Source organism: Leptodactylus fuscus, chromosome 5 (assembly GCF_031893055.1).
Source record: "Leptodactylus fuscus isolate aLepFus1 chromosome 5, aLepFus1.hap2, whole genome shotgun sequence".
Lineage (NCBI taxonomy): Eukaryota > Metazoa > Chordata > Amphibia > Anura > Leptodactylidae > Leptodactylus > Leptodactylus fuscus.
The window spans coordinates 121,019,557-121,045,080 of record NC_134269.1 but is presented as its reverse complement, the minus strand read 5'-3'; the positions used below and the strand labels follow the sequence as shown (position 1 = coordinate 121,045,080).

General features: G+C 39.5%; 1 protein-coding gene across 2 annotated transcripts in view; it reads left to right on the top strand.

Moving 5' to 3' along the window:
- The window catches only part of CELSR1 (cadherin EGF LAG seven-pass G-type receptor 1), a 115,125-nt gene that overhangs the window by 29,345 nt on the left and 60,256 nt on the right, over positions 1-25,524 (top strand). For both annotated transcript variants that reach the window (XM_075274157.1, XM_075274155.1), the window contains exon 2: positions 20,499-21,137. In XM_075274157.1, the coding sequence (XP_075130258.1) occupies positions 20,499-21,137 (639 nt within the window). The remainder of the gene's footprint in view (positions 1-20,498; positions 21,138-25,524) is intronic.

Genomic DNA, 25,524 nt, shown 5'->3' with positions numbered 1-25,524 from the left:
TACCCCCCCCCCAAGTATAGTGTATTTATTAGACTGAGTTTTTCATCTTGCTTTAGTGACCATATATAGAAATCTGTTAGATTTTTGAAGTGTGTTAGCCTTGGAAAGTGGTCAGGACCCTTATAAGATTTCAGTGGGATGGAATGAAGTAATAGTGTAATATCTTTTCTGGTGCTGGATTCCACAAGTTTCATTGCTATTCCCCTTCACTCTCTTGTCTGAGGGGCTTGCTGCAGGTACTGGATTCAGTATTAAGCAGGTCCACTTCTGTGTCAACTTGAATATTACAGCTCTATGGGTAAGGTGTGCTCAGTTTTTTCTTACATCAATATACTTCCTATAGCTACTCCATTTTGAAGAGTCTCTAGTATTTCTACTACAGTAGGACACATAGAAGCATGGATATTACTATTGCTATATGTTGCTTTTGCAGGTGTAAACCTGTAAATAATTGCCCGAACCTGCTGCGTATGATGTGCCAAGCCTACATGGTTGTGCATATCATTACATTAGAAACATAATGTGTGAACCAAAGCATAGAGGCTGGCAGCTTGGGATCTTCCAGTGTATAAATAGGGTGCAGATTGCCAAACGTGTAACCTCATCCATTATCTTCTTGTCACTAATGCTTTTAAGTTGGGTTTTGGCAGAATTTTGAAACATGCCCTTTCAAAAGACAATGGTTGTCTGGGTTAGAAAAAAGTGTTGGTGTAATAAAAGGGTCACCATAGTGACTGAAATCTTCACAAAAGCATTTCACAGTAAATGCAGCCTGCAAGATTTACCTTTGTAGTCCCTTTCTGAGCAGCAGACCCTTTAAATCGACGAGCCCATGTTATTGTGTTAATGCAGATTTCTGTCACCAGCAAATCAATGGTGCTAGGGAACGCTGCTTGTGCATCAATGGCCATTTTAATTACACTTAACATGAAGACCCCAAGAGAAATGAAGGCCCAGTTTCTGCTGGGCAAAGAGGTTTTCTTTTTTCTTTGATAGGAAAACCCAACATACTGCTTAAGATAGTTTTATCTACGATTAAAAACTATATTTTATATGATTGCAATAGTGATAGTGGTCATATTAAACGGATTATCCCAAATAGAAATTTCTTTTTAAGTACAAACTGTATCCTGTTACTGTAATCCCTTGCAGTCATAGGCTATATACTTCATGTGCAGTTACTATTGCAGGGATGGGGGGTAGGGTTGGTAGTATGAATAGTCAACCATGGATGTGACCAAGCTGTCAAATGAAAGCCACTGTTACATAGCGACTCTCCATTCTACCACTGGGACCCCATTTATGACATAATAGGTAACACAGTTACTCAGAGAGGTGAAAAGTCTGTAAAATGTTCTGAATTTATTAAATGAGTTTTCCATGAACATAACCAGATTTCAATTTGTAGACAATTAAAAGTTAAACATTTGTAGACAATTAAAATTAAATATGAATAAAATTTTGTGAAGTTTTAAAGATTTTCTTTAACCACCTTAGTAGTAAATGAAGAATTTTTCTATGGTCTGTAACTTTTCAGTAGCCCAGTCATGATTTCTTATTGTGGATAGGCTATTGGGCAATAAGATAATATGTCCACAATAAGGAAATCATGGCTGCCTTCCTGACAATTCCTAGACCATAGAAACTTTCTGCATTCATGGTTGTTTCCATTGGCAACCGATCAAGACAAAAGACTCCGCTGTTTGGATAAAAAGTTTAAAATTCTGCAAATTTTTAACTTAAATTTGTCTACAATTTTAAATCTGGATAAATTCATGGGAAAATCCCTTTAAGAGGAGCATCTGCTGTTAGTCTGTGGGCCAGAAAGTTACGATTTGTTCATATATGCTGCATGTTTTGTAGTGTAAATTATAGGACATCTGTTGGACCACAGCTGGCTCCTCCCTCCCACAAGTCCTGACCCCCTTTTTTCAGAAAAGTACCACAAGCAGGGGTAAAATGGCAAAAGTTACAAATTTATGTGCAAAACGTTTCATGCAAAAATTGCAAGTTTGACACCAGAAAAGTAGCACAGAGGGCTTGGTAATTTCCTCCCAGTATCTCTGTGTGTAACATGTTCATGTTCTATGTAACCCCTGGAATTCTTGCTGCAATATCCACATAAAGATAAATATAAAGATAAATTTGCATATTTGTATTTCAATGGATGAGCTATTTTATGGTTTTAATATTTTTCTATGATTTTGTGTTTAAGCAATAGCGCAGGAAGAAGTTTTCAGATCTTATTTATGTTGTATTTTTTTTTTGTTACCCTATATGATTTCATTACATACCATTTCATGAATGCCTCTTACAGGCTAAGGCCCCACATTGCAGGAACACAGTGAAAACAGTGCTGCATTTTACAGTACCAGTTTAGTGATTGAGATTCTGGCTAATCCCATGCACACATTGTGGGGAAAAAAACTGTTGCAGAAAAAAACCCAGCATGTTAAATTTAGCTGTGGAAACGCAAGGGAAGAAAGAATTGGAGCAAAAACTCAATGAAAAATACACTCCTAAAAAATGCAATTTTTTTAACTTTTTTTTTTCAACAGCATTTTTTTTAGCTGTCGTTCGCTGCATAGGGTCTTAGCTACAGTCACCTGGATTGCTTTCCTAAGAAACTGGCCTTTGTGTCTGTGTACAAGTGGGATCTTGACAGAGAGGGTACTGAATATAAACTTATTGCTTGGGGTAAATCTGCGGAATATGTCACTAATAGATATGTGTCTACTTAAGGGATTGTCTAACTCACATTTTATTAAGTAGGCGCCTATAGAATTCCCATTTTCGGCTTGTCCCATAGAATGATGAGATAATTGTACAGGCTGATAATAGCAGTTTCGCTCATCTGTCATAAGCATTGCACACTTTGTCAAGAATAAAGCTGCATTCCCCACATCAGTCATTGTGGTGTTCCTGGGAATGGAGAGAAGCGGTGAAGAATTACTTTTAACAGATTTAGTTGCTTTTATTATCGTGTTCTGTGGCTGGAAGTGTACGGTTACAAATTGTACAATCCACTGCTGGTACTGGGCATTTCAGGAATACTACTGACGTCATCTGTGTCCAGCTAGAACCACCATTAGACATGTTTCCTTTTAGCACCAGAAACTTGCATGGACTCATCCATGTGATCTTCTTGCATTGATCTCTTCTCTCCTGGTCGGACTTTTACTTGCCTTTGTCCCTTTGTCTCCACCCACCCATCAATTGGTATGCATAGTCTGATTTGTGCAATTGTTAAAGTGGTATTGAGATTAAAGTTGGTAATAAAAGTAGCCTGAACAGGATCCTTTCTATAAAAGAGGTGCTAATCTCACTATAAATAGCACTCTACAAAAGGCCACCAGTTGTGTCTCTAGCGCCTGAGCTTTCTCACCAGGAGTTCAAGTATTACACTTTAACCATTTTCTTTTCTGCCATAATAAAGCTATAACAGATAATTGGCTTTCTTTCTTTGTCAGCTCCCAGTACCTGGCCCGCTATTGTGAAGGCCGATATTCTGGAAATTAATTGGGCTACTTGGTTGTATTGTAGTTAATAATTGAGGATTATAAGTCGTCTGCAATGTGACCTTTCGGATCTGGATCATATTTCTGACTATGGCAGTAACCTACTATAGGAATAAACCCTGAGTCTGCATTGTTTATTGTTTTCTGGGATCCCATTTTACTTGCTCACTGAGTCAGTCACCGGTGTTTTTTCTGTGTGATCTTAACTGCTTAAGTGTAGCTTTGGGTTAGAGACGCTATTGGGGTATATTTACATGAGTCATATTGTAACTGCTATTTTCTCCAAAAATCCACAAAAATGACTGTAGTAAGTATACCTTAGTATAATGACATAATCTTCATGGCAAACAGACTCCACGTAGCTGCCAGGCATACCGGCATTGCAATACAGGGAAAAGATCATATTGGTCTATCCTGTAAAGCTAGAGAAATCCAGTAACTGACTCCATGTTATGGAATTGCTAGTTATGCAGTTTCCCATTATAATCATTGAAGTGATTGTAACCTGGAGCTGTACTGTAAGGCTGAACTGAAGTTTGACTTTGTGGTATTGTCTTGCTATTGGTCTTGTAATATATATTTTTTTTTTCTGGTAACCCCCTTCCCCCCAACCTTCATTTTAGTGCTTGTTCACACTACTGTACTGTACACTATATATATTTTTTTTTTTTTTACAGCTGCTTGTACACCTGAGGGTGGATCCCTAGTAGATTTTATATGGTCATGTGAATAGATACTATATCTACAATGGGGCTTGTAAAAAAAAAACAAAAAAAAAAAACTAGCACACAGCTGAGAAACCCTGTGAATAAGATCTTACTTTTGTAGTCAAATCTCATTCACACATTTAACTCATTAGAAAATAAAGTGTTTCATTCCACAATGGACCAGCCTTCATATTTTCCTCTAAGCTTTAAGGCTAAGTCCCCATGAAGCAAAACACCTCAAAAAATGCTGCAAAAAAAAACTGCAGTGGAAACACATTGTTTTTTTCCACAGTGTTTTTTATTGTGTTTTTGCAGAGTTTTCCTTTGCAGACTTTCTGCCCTTATTATACCTATACGGAAAACGCCGGTATTTCCGCAAGTATAATTCGCATGCTGCAATTTTCATAAACGCAACGGTTTTTCAAGTCGCAGCTTTTCCGATTTTTTTTTTTTCTCTGCTATGTGTGGATTGGACTAGACAGAATTCTATTCACTGTACAATGTGGGGCTTTAGCCCTAATACCGGTATGCAGCAGTGGTGCAGCTTTGTGCTGTACTGTAATGCAGTAACCTTAGCCTAAAAGTATCCATACAGCGAGCACGGCAGTCCATCTAAGGCTAAGGCCCCACGCAGCAAACCATACTTTTGTATCTGTCCAAAAAAAGGACAGCAATAAATCTATTTTTCCTATATCCAAATATTCCTTTCTTCAGCTAAGGCCCCACGTGTCGTCCCACAGCAAAAAAGCGTTGCGGGAACAACCGCGGTGGCAACGCATCGTGGTTCTTCCTGCAGTGCTTTAAACAGAAAATTCGTCAAGGTTTCTTCTGTGACTTTTTGTTTCAATTACACCTATGGGGAAATCACTGACGTTTCCGTAGGCATAATTGACATGCTGCGATTTTCAAAACCATGCTGTTTTTGGAAATTGCTGCATGTCCACAGCGTGGTTTTGACCGCAAAGTGGGCATGGTATTCGCTAGATTCCCATCCACTTTGCTCTGCTTGTAAATCGCCAGAATTTTTTCTGTGGCATTTACACCATACGGGGACCTGGCCTAAAAGTATCCCAGTCAAGACTTGAGTAAAGAAAATTAAGAACACACCCACACTACATTGGGAAGGGAGTTAGAAGGACTAGATTCTGATCAGAAAGTTATATTAGTTAAGTGTTTCATGTTATGTTCTGGTTCACCTCTGATGTCTGTCACTGTATAGGTATACAGGGAAATTATTGCCTTTTGTATCCCATTGTTTATTCTATTTACTACTTTTATTTTTTTGTAGATATATGGGGTAAACACAGTGTATACATACAAAAACTGCTCCAATACAGCAGTTCAGACGTTACTGTATTAGCTCTATAACTACATAAGAGATATAGAATGAGCTTGATAGTTGTAGTAGAGGCTTTTTCATTTATTCACTGCTTAGTTCTGAAGGAATGCCAATGTTTTCATAGATGAATGTGCGTTTACAAGGTTTTCTTCTAAGATTATCAAAATAAGCTTGATTTCATCAGTCAGAAGTAACCACAATGTTACATTATGTCTACTATGTATGCCTAGGGGTCATATAATAAGGAAGATCTCAAGCAGCACTAAACTTAATAGCATCTACTGACTGGGATGGAAACGTTGTTATTGCTGCAAAACTTTAACTAGACGTCTTCATCTAGGATTATAAAAGCATAATAAAGCTGGTAAAAATGACAAGAGTTGAGTTTAATTGAAATATAATATTTCCATTTAAATTGTGAAACTGCTTTGGTAGATTTGTTCAATTTCTGCAATTTTACGACTCATATGAATGAGACATGTAGAAATTCATATGCTAGCTGCAGAAACAAAATTTACATTATGATGTATGGAAAAGATTTTCAGTTCAAACTCCGTTGCAAAATTCCCATGGAGTGTACTCATACGTTTCAGGTGGATTGCATTTTTTTTGTATAGTATAATGACAAATTTTGATAAGTGGAAGTGAACAGTCAGTGATGTCTCTCCATTGGCCTGTTGTATGAGCTCACTGGAAGCAGATATATCAGTAACACAATGGCAACTTTCATCAATGTATCAGCTAGAAATGGGCGATCCTCTGAAGATTTGTTTAGTTTCAGGTTCAGATGGTTCGACCCAAAGACCAATATTGGGTTGAACAAGTTCAAATAGAATCAGAAGTGAAATCATTATACTCTGAGGTCTCTTCAGCCCCCAGAATATAATAGGTGGAGGCCCAGGGGAGGTGTAAAAAATAAACCGTTATACTCACCTTCCCTCACCACCTCTTGGCCTCTTTGTATGGTCCACGGCGCTCTCCAGTTCATCTTCTGCGTGATGTCATGTGCCAGGGGTCAACACTGAGGCCTGTGTTTAGGCCCCAAGCGGTCACATAGGGCGCCACAAGTGTCATGAGGTGGTGAACCTGAAACTTTTGGAATATTCAGGTCTATAATCCTTCTCATTATGAATCTGTTCACCCATATCTAGTATTTGCATATTTTTGCATGTTTTTGTCAATTGATCCAATGATGTTGACACAAAAAGCAACAAAATACAATAAAATAATAATTCCAACAACAGATTACTTTTCTCAAATATCCACAGGTAAGCTAATATATATGCGAGTAGCTTCACTGTTCCCAGGAAATGAACAGCATCAGCTTTGTTACTCTTTCTTATGGCAATAAGCAAGTATGCTTAGCTAGTCCTAGTATCCATGTTTATAGGGAGCCAATTTAGCTAGCAAGTATGGTGAGGCATCTATTTCAGGCTAGGTTCACACTTGCATCGGACTCTCTGTTGCCTAGGACCGTGGGAGGACCCTGCACCCGCCAACCCCATAGAGGAGTCTCTGACAGGTGTCTCTCAGGTTTCCGCCATTTTTATGCTGAAATCGGTGGTGGGAAAAGTCTTCCATGCAGTCTCCTACACTGACTCCGACACAGATGTTAAGCTAGCCTTATACAGCCCCTTGTATTTGCATTCCAATCTATACTGTCTAGCAATCTGTTGTCACCTGGTCACAGACAGGTTGTTCTGTACAAAAAGACTCCTATGTCTTATTATAGGAATGTGCTCAGTCCCCTCAAAAATGTTACTGTGCAGAGGATTTTACTTTTCATGAGTTTCTAGTAGCTTTCCATATAGAATATAGATTGGGGGCAAACTAGCCCTTAACAGGGGCCTCTGGACCAGAAAGGCTTTCTTATTTACCTTACAGGAGTTACACTTTAAATTAATATATTCTTCACACTTCAAGAAATTGGCATTTAGTAATGGAAAACAATGGCGTCTGCAGTGTAATAAGCGTAGAGAACACTTTCTTGTGTAATGGCTTTTTTTTCTTCTATGTCTGGCTGTAAGACATAAATCCTTGCAGATTACTCAGAGTAAAAATGCCTCCCGTGCTTTTATCTTCAGCCTCTTGCCAGTAATATTGATTAACCAGCCCGACTGGTTCAGGAGGCGTTTACGCATTGAATACAGCTATGACCCCCCACATAGTCACATTCAAATAACCTACAGGGCTTATTTTTATGGTGTTGACCAAAATAATTTTAGGTGGTTATCCAGGCAAAAAATATGATGCAGGCAAAAACAAATTCTATAAGCAGATTTGTGGCCTTCTGTTATTTTTTGACAAAACTCTCATAACCCAGACACTTTTCTAATAAGTTTATATTACTGATACCCAATTATGTAATTGCTTTAAGTACAGTGAATGGGCCTTATGTATACTCAACACCAAAATGGGATTTCTTGGGAGAAGGGTGGGGTTGGTTTCCCAGGTGGGTTTTAAGGTTCAGTTGAAACATCATCAAGGTATGTTTGGGGTTAGCAGTGAAGGTGGAAAACTGAAATAAGAGCTGTAGCCATGCTGAGGATTAAGATTTGAAAGGATACCATGCTGGGGAGTAGGAACGACAGGGATAACATCATGAGTTCCCATGCTGGGAACCAGGTATGAGAGGAGCTATGCTGGGGACCAAGACTTAGCAAAATGCCATGCTGTGGATTGAGAATGATGCGGCCATCTTGAACTAGGAAATGCTTAGGTCACCATGAAAGAGTAGGGGATCCCTATGGTTGTATGTGGATTTTTCCAGTACCATGGTTGTTTTAGGATTTTAAAATCGATCTTGAAAAGTCAAGATCGGCTCAACCCTAGTAAGGAGATAGAAAGACACAAGAGGTAAGAAGGCATGCTTGGTACAATGGTCCAGGAATCTTTGAATAAATAAGGTCAGATAACGGAAGCTGTATGAGCCAGTCACCATGAAGTGCAGGATAACCTCAGGATGGTGGTGACAGATTGAATATACTTAGGGGAGTTAGTCTTCCTTTAAAGGAGTACTGTCTCCATGACACATCTCCTTCACTGTATGTCATCATGTACACATGAAGTAATGTATCAGAGATAAGTAGCAAAGGCATTTCAGCAGCTCTGTGAACACCATCCTGTACCCACAGGATTCCGGTTAATAACAATATATGTAAAGTGCTGCGGAATATGATGGCACTGTATAAGTAAGCAAAAGAAAAAAAATAATGTTCTAGGGAAATGCAGGAGATGCAGGAGATATTCATAGGTAGACAACTACGTGTAGGGATGTGTTTTTTGGTATTTGGAGTTTATTTATGTTGATGGTTGATATATTCCTATATATGGAGCTGTTTTTAAGCTTATTGTATGGAAAGCAGACTCGATCTGAATATTTTTTACTGATCAAACTTTTCATTAGTTCTCCGTTATGCTTGAGCAGTTGCAGCTTTTAGTGCCGGCCTCCCCGATATACTTTGGACATGAAAGAGACCACAATAGACTGACTTTGATAACTCAAGTATTAATGTTTTCCACTTACTCCATACACATGAGATGACGATAGATATCTGTCCTCTGGCATTGGCTTATTTCCCAGGTGGAACATTTTAACATTCAGTATTCTTTAATTCCTTTTTCTCCAAATGGACAACATGGAGACAGGAAACTGGCAAGTTCTGTTATCTAAAGTTTATGATCAACTTCACAACCATCTTCCACTAAATCTCACAGAATGGAAGTAACCTTGTGACTACTTGTACCCAAATCTCTTAATGGGGTGTTTACATTATGTAGTTGTGAACAACAAGTGGAATCCAATCATCTAATTTTCATCGATAAGGATACAGATTGCATACAATATTTATAGATACATGTGCCAACCTAGAATTGTTCCATATTTGTCTCAGGTGTGAACTTCTCTTTAGTTGTGCTCATTTTAATTTCATTGTTCAAACACTAAGTCATCTCTGGTTTCATGTGTTTATAATGTTCTCCTATCTTAGTTGATAAAAGATTATCTGGTGTGGACAATTGAGATAAGGTGTGGAGACTATTTACCCAGCCAGCATTCTGGAGGAGTGACATACTGAAAGTCAAACTCTGAAAGTACAGGAAGTGGGATACTATGAGCTATCACAAAGTCATTTTTGCTGCAGGTGTTGGGGTATTGTAAGTAGAGGAATAAAGTGGTGTCTACTAGGCCAGGTATCAGATAAAAGAATGAAAGATTTTGTAAGGTCTTCGGACACACACAACTGCATACTTTTGTTCTTGACTTGCAAACAATGCAGTAAAGTTTTATCTAATCCCACTGAATGGTAACATTTTTAAACTTGTTAGTTATAGTTAAATGTATTGTGGGGAGGGCAGCTCAGTAGCAGCAATGGCGTGGACCCAACCAGTCAGAGAAAGGGACACAGTATTTGGTGCAACAGGTTTATTTAGAAAAAAAACCCAGCAAAATAAATAAACCTTCACTTCACGTACAGAATAAGTAAAATAAAACACGGTCTTAACTTCAGGCAAAAACGTTAAACAAAGCCCTACTCGTCCGAACACCAACTAAACAATATGAAGCTAACTATATGTGTGTCTTACTACCAACCACAAACAAACAAAATAGCACAATACAGTCTCACCAGACTCTTAGGATTTGCAGGACAGACTCAGGCAGCTCCTCTCACTCCCGGGATCTGCCCGGAGTGCAGATTCTGCAACCTTTTATAGCCCAGTAACTAGCCCAGGACCCACACTTGGGGTTGAGGCCTACTCAGAACTTGCACTGGACCACACATATGTCAGAAACCTGGGGGAGATTTACTCCAGCAATATGCCTGTCACCTTCTTACAGTATACACAGGTCAACCACATGTGACAGACAGGTGACAATTCTATAGATTTGGTAACTAATAAAGGTTATAGAAGTATAGTACATATAGAAAAGTAGAGTCCAATGTAATGGCATATTATGTATAAAATGTTTTTTTCCCAGGGCAATGCTAAAACTAGGACTATCTGAGACCTACAAGTGATAGAAACCAAGGTTAACCAGTTTCATTGATAGCCTATCCTTGATTCCCATCCATACAATGCAGAAAAATACGTACAGCGGAATTGCTGAGATTTCCAAATCCATTGTGTTTTTGGAAGTCACAGCATGCCAATTATACCTATCAAAATCCCGGCGGTTTCCCTATAGGCATAATTGAAGCAAAAGTCCGCAGAGGAAAACTCAGTGGACTTTCTGTAAAAAGCCTTGCAGGAAAAATCGCAATGTGTTTCCACTGCGGTATTTCCCATAGCGCTTTTTGGCTGCAGCCCATTATGTAGTACTTTAGCCTTAGGTTGCTGAAAAAAAAACTGATCTATATGATGCTTGGCACATTTATTATGTGTTTTAGGCTAAGACCTTATGTAGCGAAATGCAGCTAAATCGTAGTGGGAAAAAAAATATCATCTTTTTTCCTTTTTCTATTTAAATCTATAGGGAAAATACATGCTCTAGATTCAGACCAAAATTCTGACGCAGAGTAATCCACCTAAGGCCGGGTTCATACAGGGTTTTTGGTCTGGATTTTGATGCGGAATCCACGTCAAAATCTGGCTGAAAAAAAAAACGCCTCCCATTGAATTCAGTGGGTTCCTTTTTATGCGAGCGGTTTGTTCTCGTTCGCAGAAAAAAGAAGCAACATGCCATTTCTTCAAGCGGATTCCACGGCTGATTCAGCCGTGGACATCTGCCTCACGACTCTCCCGACTAGGCCCATTCATTTGGGCCTAATCCGGAGCAGAATGGTGCGACTATGTAAAATGAATAAATAAAAAAAAGTCATAAAAGCTTGTAAGAAGGCAATTTATGGTTATTTTTACAAGCCAGAAAAAAACACAAAGTTTATGGTAAAAATGTGGTGTTTGCTACTATTGTGACATACACAGTTTCAGAACTTTTACAAACCTAACGCTTAAGTTACAGTGGTCTATATCTAGGTGAAAATCTTATTTGCTGTAGAAGTTCCGAGACCGGTAACTGTAGGTTTCTGTAAGGTGATATGCAGTTGTGCCTTTTATGACTTCCCATCCTCCAAGTTTACCAAGTGAAATGAAAGTAGAGGGATTGTAACCTATCACTTTTACGGCTCTTGGGAGTTTTCCCCAGTGGCTATTTTCTTTAGTTACTTGTTATTAGGAATGTGCCCGGCCAGGTTGCCTTATTTCCCCCATGTTCTTATCTCTTCTAGTCTGATAAGAATAGGAGGTGTTTACATGAGCAGGGAAGGTAAGACATAATTGGCAATGCTTCACATTCTTCACAAATCTCCCTGTGAGCTTCTGTGATCCCAAAGCTGTGTTCTCTATCACACAGATACCCGCTTGATATAGAGAACTAGTTACGTTGGCATGTAGCTAGTATTGGTTCTGTTTCTTTAAATAAAATTGTGATGAGATGATCTGGTAATGTGCGCTTGAGTGACACCTCTGCCGCCGGTGGCCATTCCCTGTCATACCCTTTGCCAAAACTGTTTTTATGCTATTTCAATGTGACAAGTTAACAAAGTGTAACAGTAACAACATCTGAAACTGTGGGAAAGTCAACATGTATAACAATGTGGAAATATTATTATTACTACAAAATTGTCCTTTAAATACAAGACTAAACAAAATGAGTACTGTATCAGGCGCTGTAAATACAGGCATATTGTGGGATCTACAGGCGCACAAGGTCAGATTGTAGACATCATTTACCCACCTGTCCCATTCAGAGGAGCACTAACAAAATCGGTGCTTCTTTCTTGTGTAGGTTCTACCTGTCAGGATAGAGAGGCCTCTGCACCCTTTCATGACAATGTCCTAGACTCTCCTTCACCCCCTCACTAAGCCATGTGGCTGGTCTTTATGGCACAGTTTTTACGCTCTTGGTTTCATCAGTTCATGGGTATAGATGACAATCGCACTGAATGCTAACATTGTCAAACTTGTACTAGTTAAATGTATATACAGGTCAGTGACACGTGGCAGACAGGCGACAATTCCATAGATATGATAAGTAATAAAGGTTATAGACGTATAGTACATATAGGAGAGTTGAGTCCAGTGTAATGGTATTTTACCTATAAAATGTTTTTTTTCCCAGGGAAATGCTAAAGCGGTGACTATCTGAGACCTAAGAATGACCTTGAAGCTGGTTCTCTAAGACACTGCACCCTGACTTGGACAAACTCTGGCTGTATAAACAGTGAAAGTAAACACATGAAACACCTGCAGGTGGCTTTTACATGCTTACCTGTGCTTGTACTAATAACACAAACACCTTGCTTTCTGTCAGTGTTTTAGAGGTGCAGCTGCATCCATTCTATAACTTTACTGTCAACGAGGGGTTAAAAATGGCTATGATGGTCAATGTTTATTTTTAATGCCAGACATTGTCTGACCTTACTGAGCTCTGGTGACTTAGTGGGTGACTTGGTGAGGAACCCCTAGTATGCACATCTTATAATAATGCATTATGAGAACAGTATGGGGGAAGTACACTTGTGAAACTATATACAGATACAGCTACATTTGAATATAATAATTCTTCTATAGATAATATTTTTCTTCCTTATACTTGTACCCATATTGGAGGACTAGAATGACAATTATATTGTCCAAATAGTCACACTAAAAACAAACAACTATCCCTCTGTATATGTATCCAATATGTATCCTTCATTGTGTATTGCCTAAGTTCTATGACTTCACTAGACTACTGGGATAGTGACATGTAACTTTATCCCATACGCTATGTCCTGCCCCTAGATTTCAAATAATGCATTTTCCTCAGCGAGTTCTCTAGTCAGCGTTTCCTCAGTAAGTGCTTGTCTACAGGTGCCTGTAACTTTGTACCGGTTTTTCTTCCTTCAGGGCCAGACTTTAGTGAAGGGCGTGTGGAGAAGTGGCGGTTACAGGCACAGAGCGGGGTGGGGTTCAGTTCCATTTAAACATAAACTGTGGACACGTCAGAATATCAATTCTTTAATGTTCTTTGTACTTTTTTTCTCAGTTTGAAAGCTGCAAATTCTTTCTTCCATTATTGGCTTTGGCATATTTCTCTGTAGTGTTTCTTACCATTACAATTGTATCACTGCAGTCAGCGTATAACACCCTGTATAGTGTAGATATCATTATTATCAATATAGTATCTGTCTTTATTGTCAAGAGGTGGGAATATCGCTTTAACTCTCATACATGAATGAAGATCCCTGTTTGCAGGAGGTTTTTGGTGGAGATGGGTAGGCATCTAGCTGTTAGGATTTCTCTGCAGCCAAGGAAACCTATTGCATTGCACTTGACATTTCATCGTGTTGCGTGTAGTTTTGTAGAACGTGTGGGCATGCCTTTCTTAGTGGAGCTTTACCAAATGACTAATATCTTGAACTGATTAAACTTGTTGCAATCTTTTCATTTACGAGCCAGAACCATCCAGAAATTCCCATCTTTGCCTTGTGAATCTATCAGCAGCTGTTATATGACAGCCTGTATTCTAGGGCACATTGACAATTGTGTTCTGTTAACCATAAGTATTATAATCTAGGCTGAGGTCTGCTGATACGTTCTCAAGTCACCATTTTGGAACTGAAATTCTCTGCATCCTTACATATCAATGATTAAAGTGAACATGCCACTAAAGGAGGCCGCTCCAATCCTTTCTTGTTAGGAGGATTACTGTGATCATACCTCAGAAAATGCAGTGCATACTTCTCATAACATGGCATTTCTCTGACCTTTTGCCCTTTCTCTGTTGCTTGTCATTTTCGTCAGGGCTTTACCTATGGTTATTTACATATGAAGATAGCGTGCAGTGCTCACTACTTTCCTTGTAGTCTTGGCCATGTGTATTACTGGGCTCTTTGCTTTATGGTTTTTTTGCTATGCTGCTATTTTTTTTCTATTTTCTATTTGTTCTTTATTGGCCTTAAAGAAGCACTCCAGCAAAAACTATTTTTCCAACTCTTGCACCTTTCACCTGATATTCACTTTCCAGGCTTCATTCATTTATACTACCTTCATATCCCTGCACTCCAATTTCTTGGCGTTGGAACCAATTTTGTCTGGAGTCAGAGTCGAATAAAGTTACCAACTCCGGCTTTAATTGTTAATGCCCTATAAGTCAGTAAATACATAGCTTATTTCATATTTACTTTTCATAGGAATTCAATCACTGTCTTTTTAATGAAGTCCAGGATTTTTAATGCTTTGACTGACCAGGGCTGTGAGCAGGTTGTGAAGGAGTTGGAGTCAGTGTCAGGGGGTGGAAAAATAGAAGTTAGAGGTCGGCACCCAGCAAATCTGGTCAAGTACCCGGGCCCCATGCTCCTGGACGGCCCACTTGCATGCCGGGTGATGACTGCTTCACTTTATACTTTGGTCTTTCAGGCAGTATTAATTGCAGAACATTTCGGGCAACTATGCAATTAAAACTGTATGGGCAGCCAAACTTCCCCTGCACCTCTCACTCTTTGCTGCTGAATCCTCAGTTACATGGCTGTTCTTGACTGCTCCTGTATAGCCACATCCTTGCCACTCTTTGAGAGCTGCCATTTTGTGTTATCATCTGTGTCATCTGATCTCAAATCGACATGAAGACAATATGAGATAGGGGTGAACCAGCAGTGATCTGTAAGAGGATGAGTGGGGGGGGCACCTGCAAGTGAATTTGAGAAGGGATTAAAGCGGCAGTGCCTCACAGTAGCACCATCAGTGCCTTAGAGGCCCCAGCTGGTGCACCCCTTTCTCATATCTCGCTGTAGGTCCCCTTCCCCATCACTTCAGAGACCCCTGTTGCTGCACCCCTTCCTCAGAAACCTAAATCTTCCCATGCACGTGTAATAATCATATGTCTACAGTCTGTGTATGGCCAGCATTAGATTCAACCAAGAACCAAGCTTCCCAAGTATTATTGAGGAGGAGTAGCACATGGTTTAAAAAAAAGAAATATAATAATAGTTCTATATATAAATATATATAACGTATTAACAGATGAAACTATGAGGTACTACTTCTAAATCCATTTATGTGCTCGTAGATGAGGCAGGATTCCATATCTTTGTGGTTGGCTGTGGAAAGATGTAATAATGCACCCATGAGGTTTTTTGTTGCTGGAACGTAGGTACATTTAGGCCACTTTCACCAGTTAAAGAGGGAAAAGGGGCAATTGGCAGTAGCAGTGTCTGTCCGTGAGACACTTGGTCTCTTGAAGGGTACAAAGGGATACATAGGCTTTTTTATTAAAGCTGATTTCAATTGATTTTCAGTGCACACACCGGAGGGGGGAGTCAAAATCTCCCTTTGGGCTCCAAATACCTTGTCCTGGGTCACTGGGTGTATTAGTAAATAATTAGTTTTCTATCTAAGCATAGTTGTGACGCCACCCAAAACCTGTGTAACTATATCTGGGACTAGATCAACATTGGCTGCAGGCAGTGGAATACCAAGAGATGTGTTCAGATAATTCCTGTATGAGTCTTTTCCCTGCCACATGCTGTACATACAGTAGGTTTTTCTCATAAAGACGACCTTTCAGCACCTCCACCAACCCCAGCTCATGCATCCTTCAAAAGCTGCCACTCCACTGATTTCTATGCATTTGGCACTTTTTCTTTAGCCCCCACTGATCTGAGAATTAGCACCCGTTTTGCTACTTAGGCTCCATACTGTCAGTTGTGTGGTCCTGAGATGGAGAAGACAGCCTAGAACCCCCCACCTGACAGCAGCAAGCCGAATTAGCATATTGGGTGCTGAAACAGTAGGTGCTGGAAGTAAACTACCAACAGCACCCGGATCAGTGAAGGATATGGAGAGTTGGAGTTGCCGGAGGTGGTGAAAGGTCTCTTTAAATAAATAATACCCCACTTTGGCTACCTTTGTGTTTCTCCCTAACCACCCAGCTTGTCAGGTAAATGAGATATACATAACTATCTTTTCCAGGTATACAGCAGTGACCACCCACAAACCATTAAAGTGAGATTTACTGTTTTTATGTACACATAAGATTGGTGACTGCTGTTGAGTTGGCTTTTATGTTTCCTTCTTTGATCTCCTCCCTACATAGTTTAGCAGAACTCAGGTTAATAAGCACTCACCACTCATAAGTGCTTCTCTGTATTCACCGATCTAACAACTGTGAGTGGTCTACCTGCAGCTCTAGATGATGTGCCTGAAAGCATGTGCTCCATTTTATAGCAACATATTGCTACTATTGCTCTTGTGTCACCGGTCAGTCCACCTGTAGGTCACCAGTCTATAATGTGCACTGCATGTACTGTTTGGCCACAACTATGGGAGGAATTCTACTAGTGACAACTGTGTGATTTACAGGAGGGAAACAATACAGCTATAGCGACAGGTGTTCAGGGGTTAATGTGGGTGACCCATATAGTTTGGAGTAGCAGCTGCAATTCCATCAGAATTAAGTCAATGCACTGTGTAGAAGTTCAACAACTTACCAACATAACAATGTAATGTAACATATCAAATATTTAGTATTTTTATATTCACTCTCTCAGTAGTATGGGGTGGATTTGTAAGTTCAGTAGTCTAAATGATGGGAAAAGTAAATGGCTACTGATATGTAAAGGTGACCTTACTATTTAGAATAATGTCGTTCAAACCCACCAATTTCTGTTGGACTGACCAGCCGTCTAATGTAACTAGGGGTATCCCGACTTTCCCCTGATGGCAGAATGTGCTTTCAGCAGCTATCTTAAAGGGAAGGCAGAAAAAGCTGAAAAGATTGGTGTATAATTTTGTCGGAAAATATTCAGTACAGTCTTTTATCCTTTGAAATTTCTTCCCTTTCCATGCTGAGAAGTCAAAGAGGTGGGCTGATCAGTGATTGACAGCTATCTCTGTGTGCACGGTTGTAGAGGGGAGGCTGTTAGTCACTGATAGGACCATCTCCTTGTCTTCTCAACATGGAAACATTAAAGTTAGGCTCCCTTCTCCCCCCTACCACTAAACTATTCATTCATCCACTCAGGTCCTCCTGCTCTATAAAATGATGCCTGCAGATTGGACCGGTTCACTTTAGGTCCATGCCCAGTTTACGAGCAAGGAAATCCTCCATTATTCTATTCCTCACCTTCCTCTTCAAGCTGTAGAGCTGTCAGGGCTACGTCTATGAAAATGGGTCCTCTCTTCATTTGATGTTATATCTTAGGTTTTTATTAGAAAGTGAATCTTGTTACTTAGCTATATTACCAGGAGTTTATCTCCATCAAGCAAACTATGAAATGTTTATAGCTGGATTTAGGCAGTGACATGACAGCAGTCACATCTTATTTTAATGGAGCCTAAACTTACATATTATTTGCTTCATAAAATATTCATTAAAGATTTTTTTTTTACATTAATCCCTTTGCTGTCAAATTCGCCTGTAGTGCAAAACACATTATGGTTTGTTGACAGATGTTCGGTGCACACACACAGCTTGCCATTCCTTACATTTTTATTTGACATTTTAGCACCTATGTAGTGTTAGTCGAACAATGACCCCGTGTCACCCACTTCATAATGATTCTCTCGGATAATAGCTCTTAGTATTCACTAAAAATATAAGTATGGACATCTTTGAGTAACTATAAAGACACATATACAAGCCTTAAGGGCTGATCTCCCATTTTTACTTGAGGTCCTACAATCACAAGATCTTGGGAATGTTTCTTGCCTCCTTTGTGAGGATCCTAATATCTTAAGTCATGATCTGCCCGATCCGTCCCTAGAGATTTCAGGGTCCAGCTTGATTGTATTTATGGAAAGGGCTGGTTGACAAGTGCAGTTTTTAGAGGCAATGATGGTTTCACGATCCTGAATAAATTGGAGACCCCAGTATTATTACATTAGAGCCTAGGTGACATTTTGAGAGGAGGGCGTTTCTTTCTTCTACATACATGTATTATATGGCAGTAATTGTAATGTTGTTATATCCACATTTGTATGAGCTAAAACCCATCTATACTTATTTTATTTGCATGTACATTTATTACTTTTATTACTTAGTTGGATTAACCTCAGTCCAGATTCAGTACCAGAGATTGTACAGTGACCCCAGACACTACTCTGGAAAAAGATGATCTGTGATGTACAGCTGACAACAATCTCAGTGTTTCATATCTCTGAAAACAGGAAACACATTTTTCTATTGATTGAAGTGCTTATGTGTGGTTCCAGTGGCAATAGTCCAAAACTAATGTCACTTTCCCTTCCATGTGTCTAATATGATGTCACTAATGCCATGAGCTAATTCAAACAATACATGTTTATAGATTTGCTCTATTCCTAATGTCGTCGTACACCTGCTGGGTTTGCACAGAGATAGCTGCCGTCTGTACACTAAATGGATGTGTAAGGTGTGGCAGGGTCTGCTAGATTATCTGGATTTATATTTTTTCAGCCAGCATGACAAAACTTTGTAATAAACAGAAGTACACAAATCTAATGGCATGAAATATGATTTTAAAAAGTGATTTATCTTTATCTAGTGGAATATTAGATGTTTGCTACCATGCTGGAGCCTAGGCTGTGTTGTCTAACCAGACCACCATGGCGAGATTCTGCTCTCAGAAATAATGACTATATTTTTCAGGTTATTTTTCTGATATTGCCTTATAAATTCTATACTTAATGGAGTTTCCTAGGTCTTTTATGTTCATACTGTATCCTTAGGATAGGTCAGCACCCTGGACCCCCATATATCAGTTGGCCTCTGAGGCCCCAGCATTTGGGTGAGCGCCGCAGCCTCCTTGCTGAATACCAAGCTCAGCATCATAAATATTGGGTTGTGTTTCATATTGATTATTCACTTGAATGGGAATAAGCTGCTGTTGCACTATGTGACCAATGAAAGTGACATCATCAGCACAGGGAAGAGGGTGCGGTGCAAGTGTGTGAACGTAGCCTCTTCAAACAGCTGATCCAGAGGGCGTTGGACCCCACCAATTACATCTAAGGATAGGTCACCTATATAAGTCCTGAAATATCCCTTTAAGGCATTGTCCGCTATGGAAAATTGTTTATATAGAAGGGTCCTTGAAAAATAAGCTGATCTCAGGAATTTACAATATTGTTTAGGGAAACCTAACAGAAAGTATAATCCCCTTGCAGAGAAAATTAAAATACAGGAGGTCAGATGAAAACTGCACTCTATAATATGACTTCTAGTCCTCATCTGTAGGTAAAACATGAAGCATTATTTGTAGGGGATATTGACTGACTGTCTATTTTATTATGTTTGAAGAATCATATTATTTATGGTGTCTCTTTTTATCATGAACCTTTAGCCATATGAGCTGATTATATTTTTGGCTGCTCTATGTACATATTGCTTTCTGTATATGACCAGCTTTATAGACTTCAGACAGATCTGCTTTAGTAATAATAATATATTTTATTTATACCTGTACCTAAAGGGGAAACGCAAGCGTTTGAAATCGTAGCATGTCCGCTGTGGATATTTTTTTAACCAAAATCCCATCCACTTTGCTGGTTACTGTAAAACACAGCAAATTTTTGACATTCGCGCTACGTTGGGCCTTAGCTTTAAAGCCATTGTCTAGTATTTAAAAAAATAAAATCAAAGAAAAAACCCCAAAACGTATGCCTTGTTCCAGAAACAACACTGCAACTGCCTAGGATTGTGTCTTGTATTGCAGCTTTGGTCTGAAAGTGGTTGTTTTTCAGTACCATACATAACCTGTGGACAGGTGTGGCACTGTTCCTTGACAACAGCTTTAAGTCTCTGTGATATTGTGTATTCTTCTATTTTAAGAAGGGATTTCATTCAGAGTTCTTATTGATCAATAGAAAATCTTGACATATTTTGTTTTCCTGCCTTTAGATCCTTACGTTTATACAAAGTTTATGGAACTATGTATACCATAATATTGATCTGATGTTGTTTTCTCTTTTTTATAGATGGGGTCCACAGTGTTACCGCTCACTGCACATTACGGGTTACTATCATCACAGATGACATGTTGACCAACAGTATCACAGTCCGGCTGGAGAACATGTCTCAGGAGAAGTTTCTGTCTCCACTTCTTTCTCTGTTTGTGGAAGGAGTGGCCACTGTGTTGTCTACTACTAAGGAGGGGATCTTTGTATTTAATATTCAGAATGATACAGATGTCAGCTCCAACATACTCAATGTGACCTTTTCCGCCTTACTTCCTGGTGGGGTCAGAAATAAATTCTTCCATTCTGAAGATCTCCAGGAACAAATCTACCTAAACAGGACCCTCCTCACAATGATCTCCACTCAGAGGGTCTTGCCTTTTGATGATAACATTTGTTTGAGAGAACCTTGTGAAAATTACATGAAGTGCGTGTCTGTGTTAAAATTTGACAGCTCTGCGCCTTTCATAAGCTCCAATACAGTACTTTTCCGCCCTATTCATCCGATCAATGGATTGCGTTGCCGATGTCCTCCTGGATTTACTGGGGATTACTGTGAAACCGAAATTGATCTCTGTTACTCCAATCCTTGTGGAAAGAATGGATTGTGTCGAAGCAGGGAAGGTGGCTACTCTTGTGAATGCAATGAAGAGTTTACAGGTATGACCATTTATTACAGTAGCTGGATTACTCGACTTAGCTTCCTACTTGTACATATATATTTCTACATATCAAGAGAATTAACAAGCTGGTACATCAATAAGATTAGTTGTGCATGTTACTTTAAGGTCATTGGTTAAACCTTTTTCTGTTGTAAGATGGGCTGAATTGTAAAATATCGCTAAACTTAGAAATTAAAGTTCTAAAAAATAGAAGACTCCTTTTTATGAGCCCACCGGGACTATAAGGTCCCTAAACCAAAACCTGGTTGTAGCCATATTTTGGCCAAGTGGTTAATGGTAATGCGTTTTAACTTTGATACATTCTTTTAAGCTGTCTGTATTTTAGGCCCCGGTTTGCCAGTAGCTGCCATGACTCATTATGCTGAACCAGTCAGGTGTCCATGTTGATAGCCATTGAGCTGGTGATAAGTGGTTGCCAAACATATCTCTAGTGATTAAGAAACATAAGTAAATACAATATGTCTGACTAGAAGCGGATGTTAGCGGACTGTCTGCCTGCCCCTGTCACCAATTATCTAAAGTATAATTCAGGTTTGTGCCCTGCTTCTTCGTCTTTGATCTATAGACAGCAAGCTTAGAAAAATAAAGGGGTGGAAGGGGTAGCAAATTAATGTCTTCAGAAAAATATGTAGATGAGTTTTTAGCTTCATGTTATGGCATGAGAAGAATAATGGCTACTAATATAAATACTCAGTTTATTCATTTAGTAGCTTAAATGCACCTTTGGAGTTGCACTATTTGCGTAATATGGTCTCTTGTACATAGTGGGGGGATTTAGGAAATCCCTTAAGCCATAAAAGTGGACATTTTTATGCCTGCCTCGCCACTTTTCTGAAAGTTGATTGACGACATATGTATCAACATTTGCAGCACGAAAGTGGCATACATGTTGTCAGAATCTACAGCAATCCTGAGTCTGCCATAGATTTTCTAGGGTCAAGGGCTCTGGGAGAAAGCACCTAATTCATGTAAGTCAAACCTCATCATGAGTGAGGGGGCATTCACACTTGCGCCCATGTCAACCCTGTGTCATTCCTCTGGGTTTCCGTCTTAAGCCCGAGGGAAAATGGACAGGGGATGGCTTCCTGGCGGTCAGTTTTAAAACCCATTCATTTGAATGGATTTTAAAAGCAAACCACCGGTGTCCTTTCAGCCTCTCCGTGGGGAAACCGTTTTTTTTTGGCCAGACACAAATTCCTGCGTGTCCGACTTTGTATCCTTCCAAAAACACACGGTTTCCCCGTGGAGAGGCTGCAGGTGGACACCAGCGGTTTGCTTTTAAAATCCATTCAAATAAATGGGTTTTAAAACTGACCGCCATGAAGCCATCCCCTGTCCAGTTTCCCCAGGACATAGGACGGAAACCTTGTGGAATGACACAGGGCGGTCAAGGGAGCAAGTGTGAACTTCCTCTTAAGTACTCCTTGTGCTGGGACAATAGACATCAAGACTGGCATAAAATACGCTGGTACAACCATCCAGTGTTTTCTAAAATGTATCTTATGTACCAAGTGTTGGAGGTTGAGTCAGACCCAGACCCATTTTGCATCCCTAAATAGGCCATGCTAGGATTATCCCTCACATGCTGTATTCAGCCATTGCTCTGTCTGCACAAAGAAGAAGACACTCATATTGTCTTATGGATGTACTTGTGCTGCTGGATAAAGTTGAGTCTTCCAATATCCTGCTGTATGCTGTGAAGTAGTTGATGTACTCTGAAAGGAAACCGGATCAGTGTTGTCTTGAGTTAAGAAGAGCTCGCCTCATTAATATTAATTAAAAACCACAACAAAACCAGCAGCTTGTCCCAGCACCTTTCTCTTTTAAGGACAGTGTAGTTTGTGCGTCCTGTCTTGTGTATCTACGTTTTGCAGTCAGTATGTTACTTTAGAGCTTGTTTAAATCTTCTTGTTGGGGGAAGCCCCCGTGGTGACACTCGGTTCCTTTGTTAAAAAATAATCTTTGGTGTGAATTTTAGGCCCCTTAACGTTGTGTTTTAACAGTTGTGTTATCTGGGTAGCTGTGAGCTGCGGTCACTTGCTGCATGTTAATGTGAACTATTGTTCAGGCTGTGAATGAACTTGCAGTTGAATAATCCTGTTGGTGTGGTAATGCTGGATGGAATGTAGAGTCAGCCCGGGACTCGCCTTTCATATTGCCCTTTCAACAGACAGCATTTTGGAAATATGTTACTGCAAAATGTTACAATCTGTCATCCTTCTGATAAGAGTTACTAAGGACTGATGATGGAGAGTGCAACAGAGATGGTGTTCAGCGCACAAATCACAGTGGTAACCATGCTTAAAAAATCCCTGAACCATTTCCTTTGGAGGATAATCGTGGTCTAATGTCATGGTTCTTCCTCCCAATTCTTTGAAGGTCCTTGAAGGCCTACAGCAATTATCAGTAATTTATACATGATGAAAGTTTCCTTATCGTGAGAGTCTTCTGTTACCTACACAAAGGTAACTGATCCACAAGGTGCATTTTTGTGGTAATTTGACAGTAGGGTCATTAAGATTTTGCTCTGTTTTTCTAAATTATAATTCAGAAGGTAATAACTGCAGTTCATCATTGAAAGGGGTTATCCGGCCTTTGGAAACTGATGGGCTAGCCTTACAGGCTGCGGCACTTGGGTGACTAGTGAAGCCTTGATATTATTTACATTGGTCCAGGAACTTTTGGTACTGCAGATCGCCATATGTAGCAGCAGTGCAGAGTATTGCAGCATTATCCCATTTAAGATAATACGCTGGACCACTGGTACTAAAAGCTTAGCATTCTGCAGTACAGTGTCCAGACTAAAGAGGCCACAGTGTTTGACTGAGTGCTGCACTTCTTTAACCAACTGGCAATAGGGTGCAAGTGTTGAACCCAGTGATCTAGGATTGATGGTCTATACTAAGCATTGGCCATTCATTTTAAAAGGATAGATAACCCCTTCACTAATATATATTCATATGGTATTGTGTAGTTTGCAATGCCAACACAAACAGAGCAGAACAGAGTAAAGTTTTGTAAAGTTTTGTAATTGTTCTTTGGTCATGTGTTTTGATCAACAGTTTGTTTCTTAAAGGAGTATTCAACGAACATAACCATATTTATAGACTTTAAAAGTTAGACATTTTTGCAAATATAAGTAATTAAACATTTTAGGCCGGGGCCCCACATGGTATAGACCACAGCGTGTCCTTCAGCAAAAAAAACGATGCAAAGTGGCTTTGCTGTGACGTTAATCGCTGTGGTTTTTTTCTGCGGCATTTCCGCCGCATGCAAGCAACGCAAAAGACAGTCACACCACTATGATGATTTGAGAAAGTCTTTAAAATTCTGCAAAATTTTCAATTGCTCATATTTGTAAAAATGTTTCATTTTTAACTGTCTAAAAATTTAGACATAATTATGTTCATAGAAAAAGCCCTTTAATCCCTGTGATAAGGTCTTGTTCACTTGTAGATTTAAGGGCGGATTCATTTCCTCCGGCCTTTCATAAACCGGAAATGACTGTGCCATTTTTCACTGTTGTATAAATAAGCCCTTTGCCTATGTCAGCGATTTAGAAAGGAGTCGGACTGTGGTTAGAAGGAGTCACCAAGAAAGTTTTACCTAGCGCCTGGGTTCATCTGGCTAGCTTCTAAGCCACCAATATTTTGCATTCTCTATATGCTTAGCACATTTTTTCACATGTGTTTTGGCACTAGTAAGACATGTTTGCTTTTTGACATGGTAGTTAAGCTATTCAGGAGCAATTTGTGGTGTAATGTACAGTAATTAAACCATGTCCGCTTGTTGTAGAGACGTTACCTGAGGATGTTTACTTGTGGTGGTTGTGCCACCTGTTGTCGCAGATTCCCATGTCTTAAGGGATAAGTCTGCCAGTGTTCATCTGTCAGAGACTACACGAAAGTGCTGCCAGGTACACTATGACAGTACGTCTGGGATGACTTTTAAATAATGGTTATATCCTTATTTTGTCCCCTGCTTCATCAGCATCATAAGACAATAGTGCTAGTGACTGACAATCCATCAATATGAGGAATGGGATATCCGAGCGCCCAGCCTGGGACTGATAAGTGTTACTATAGTGAAGGGGTTTTGTTTTCCAGCTTCCTATTTGTAAAGAGGACATCTTGTCCTATCATTTTCCTTTATTTTCTCATTGGGCCTGAGGGCTCCTTCTAGTAAAGAGATTTGTCATTGTTGGTCTGAGCTACTCTCTCCAGTCATGTCGTCTAATGGCCTGTATATCACCAGGAAGGAAAACATTGCATTACTTTTTCCGTCAATTCCCAAAATGATATTTCAGGTTTCTATGCCAAGATTTGATGGTTTAGTTTAGATTATACTAGTTAAAATGACTTGTA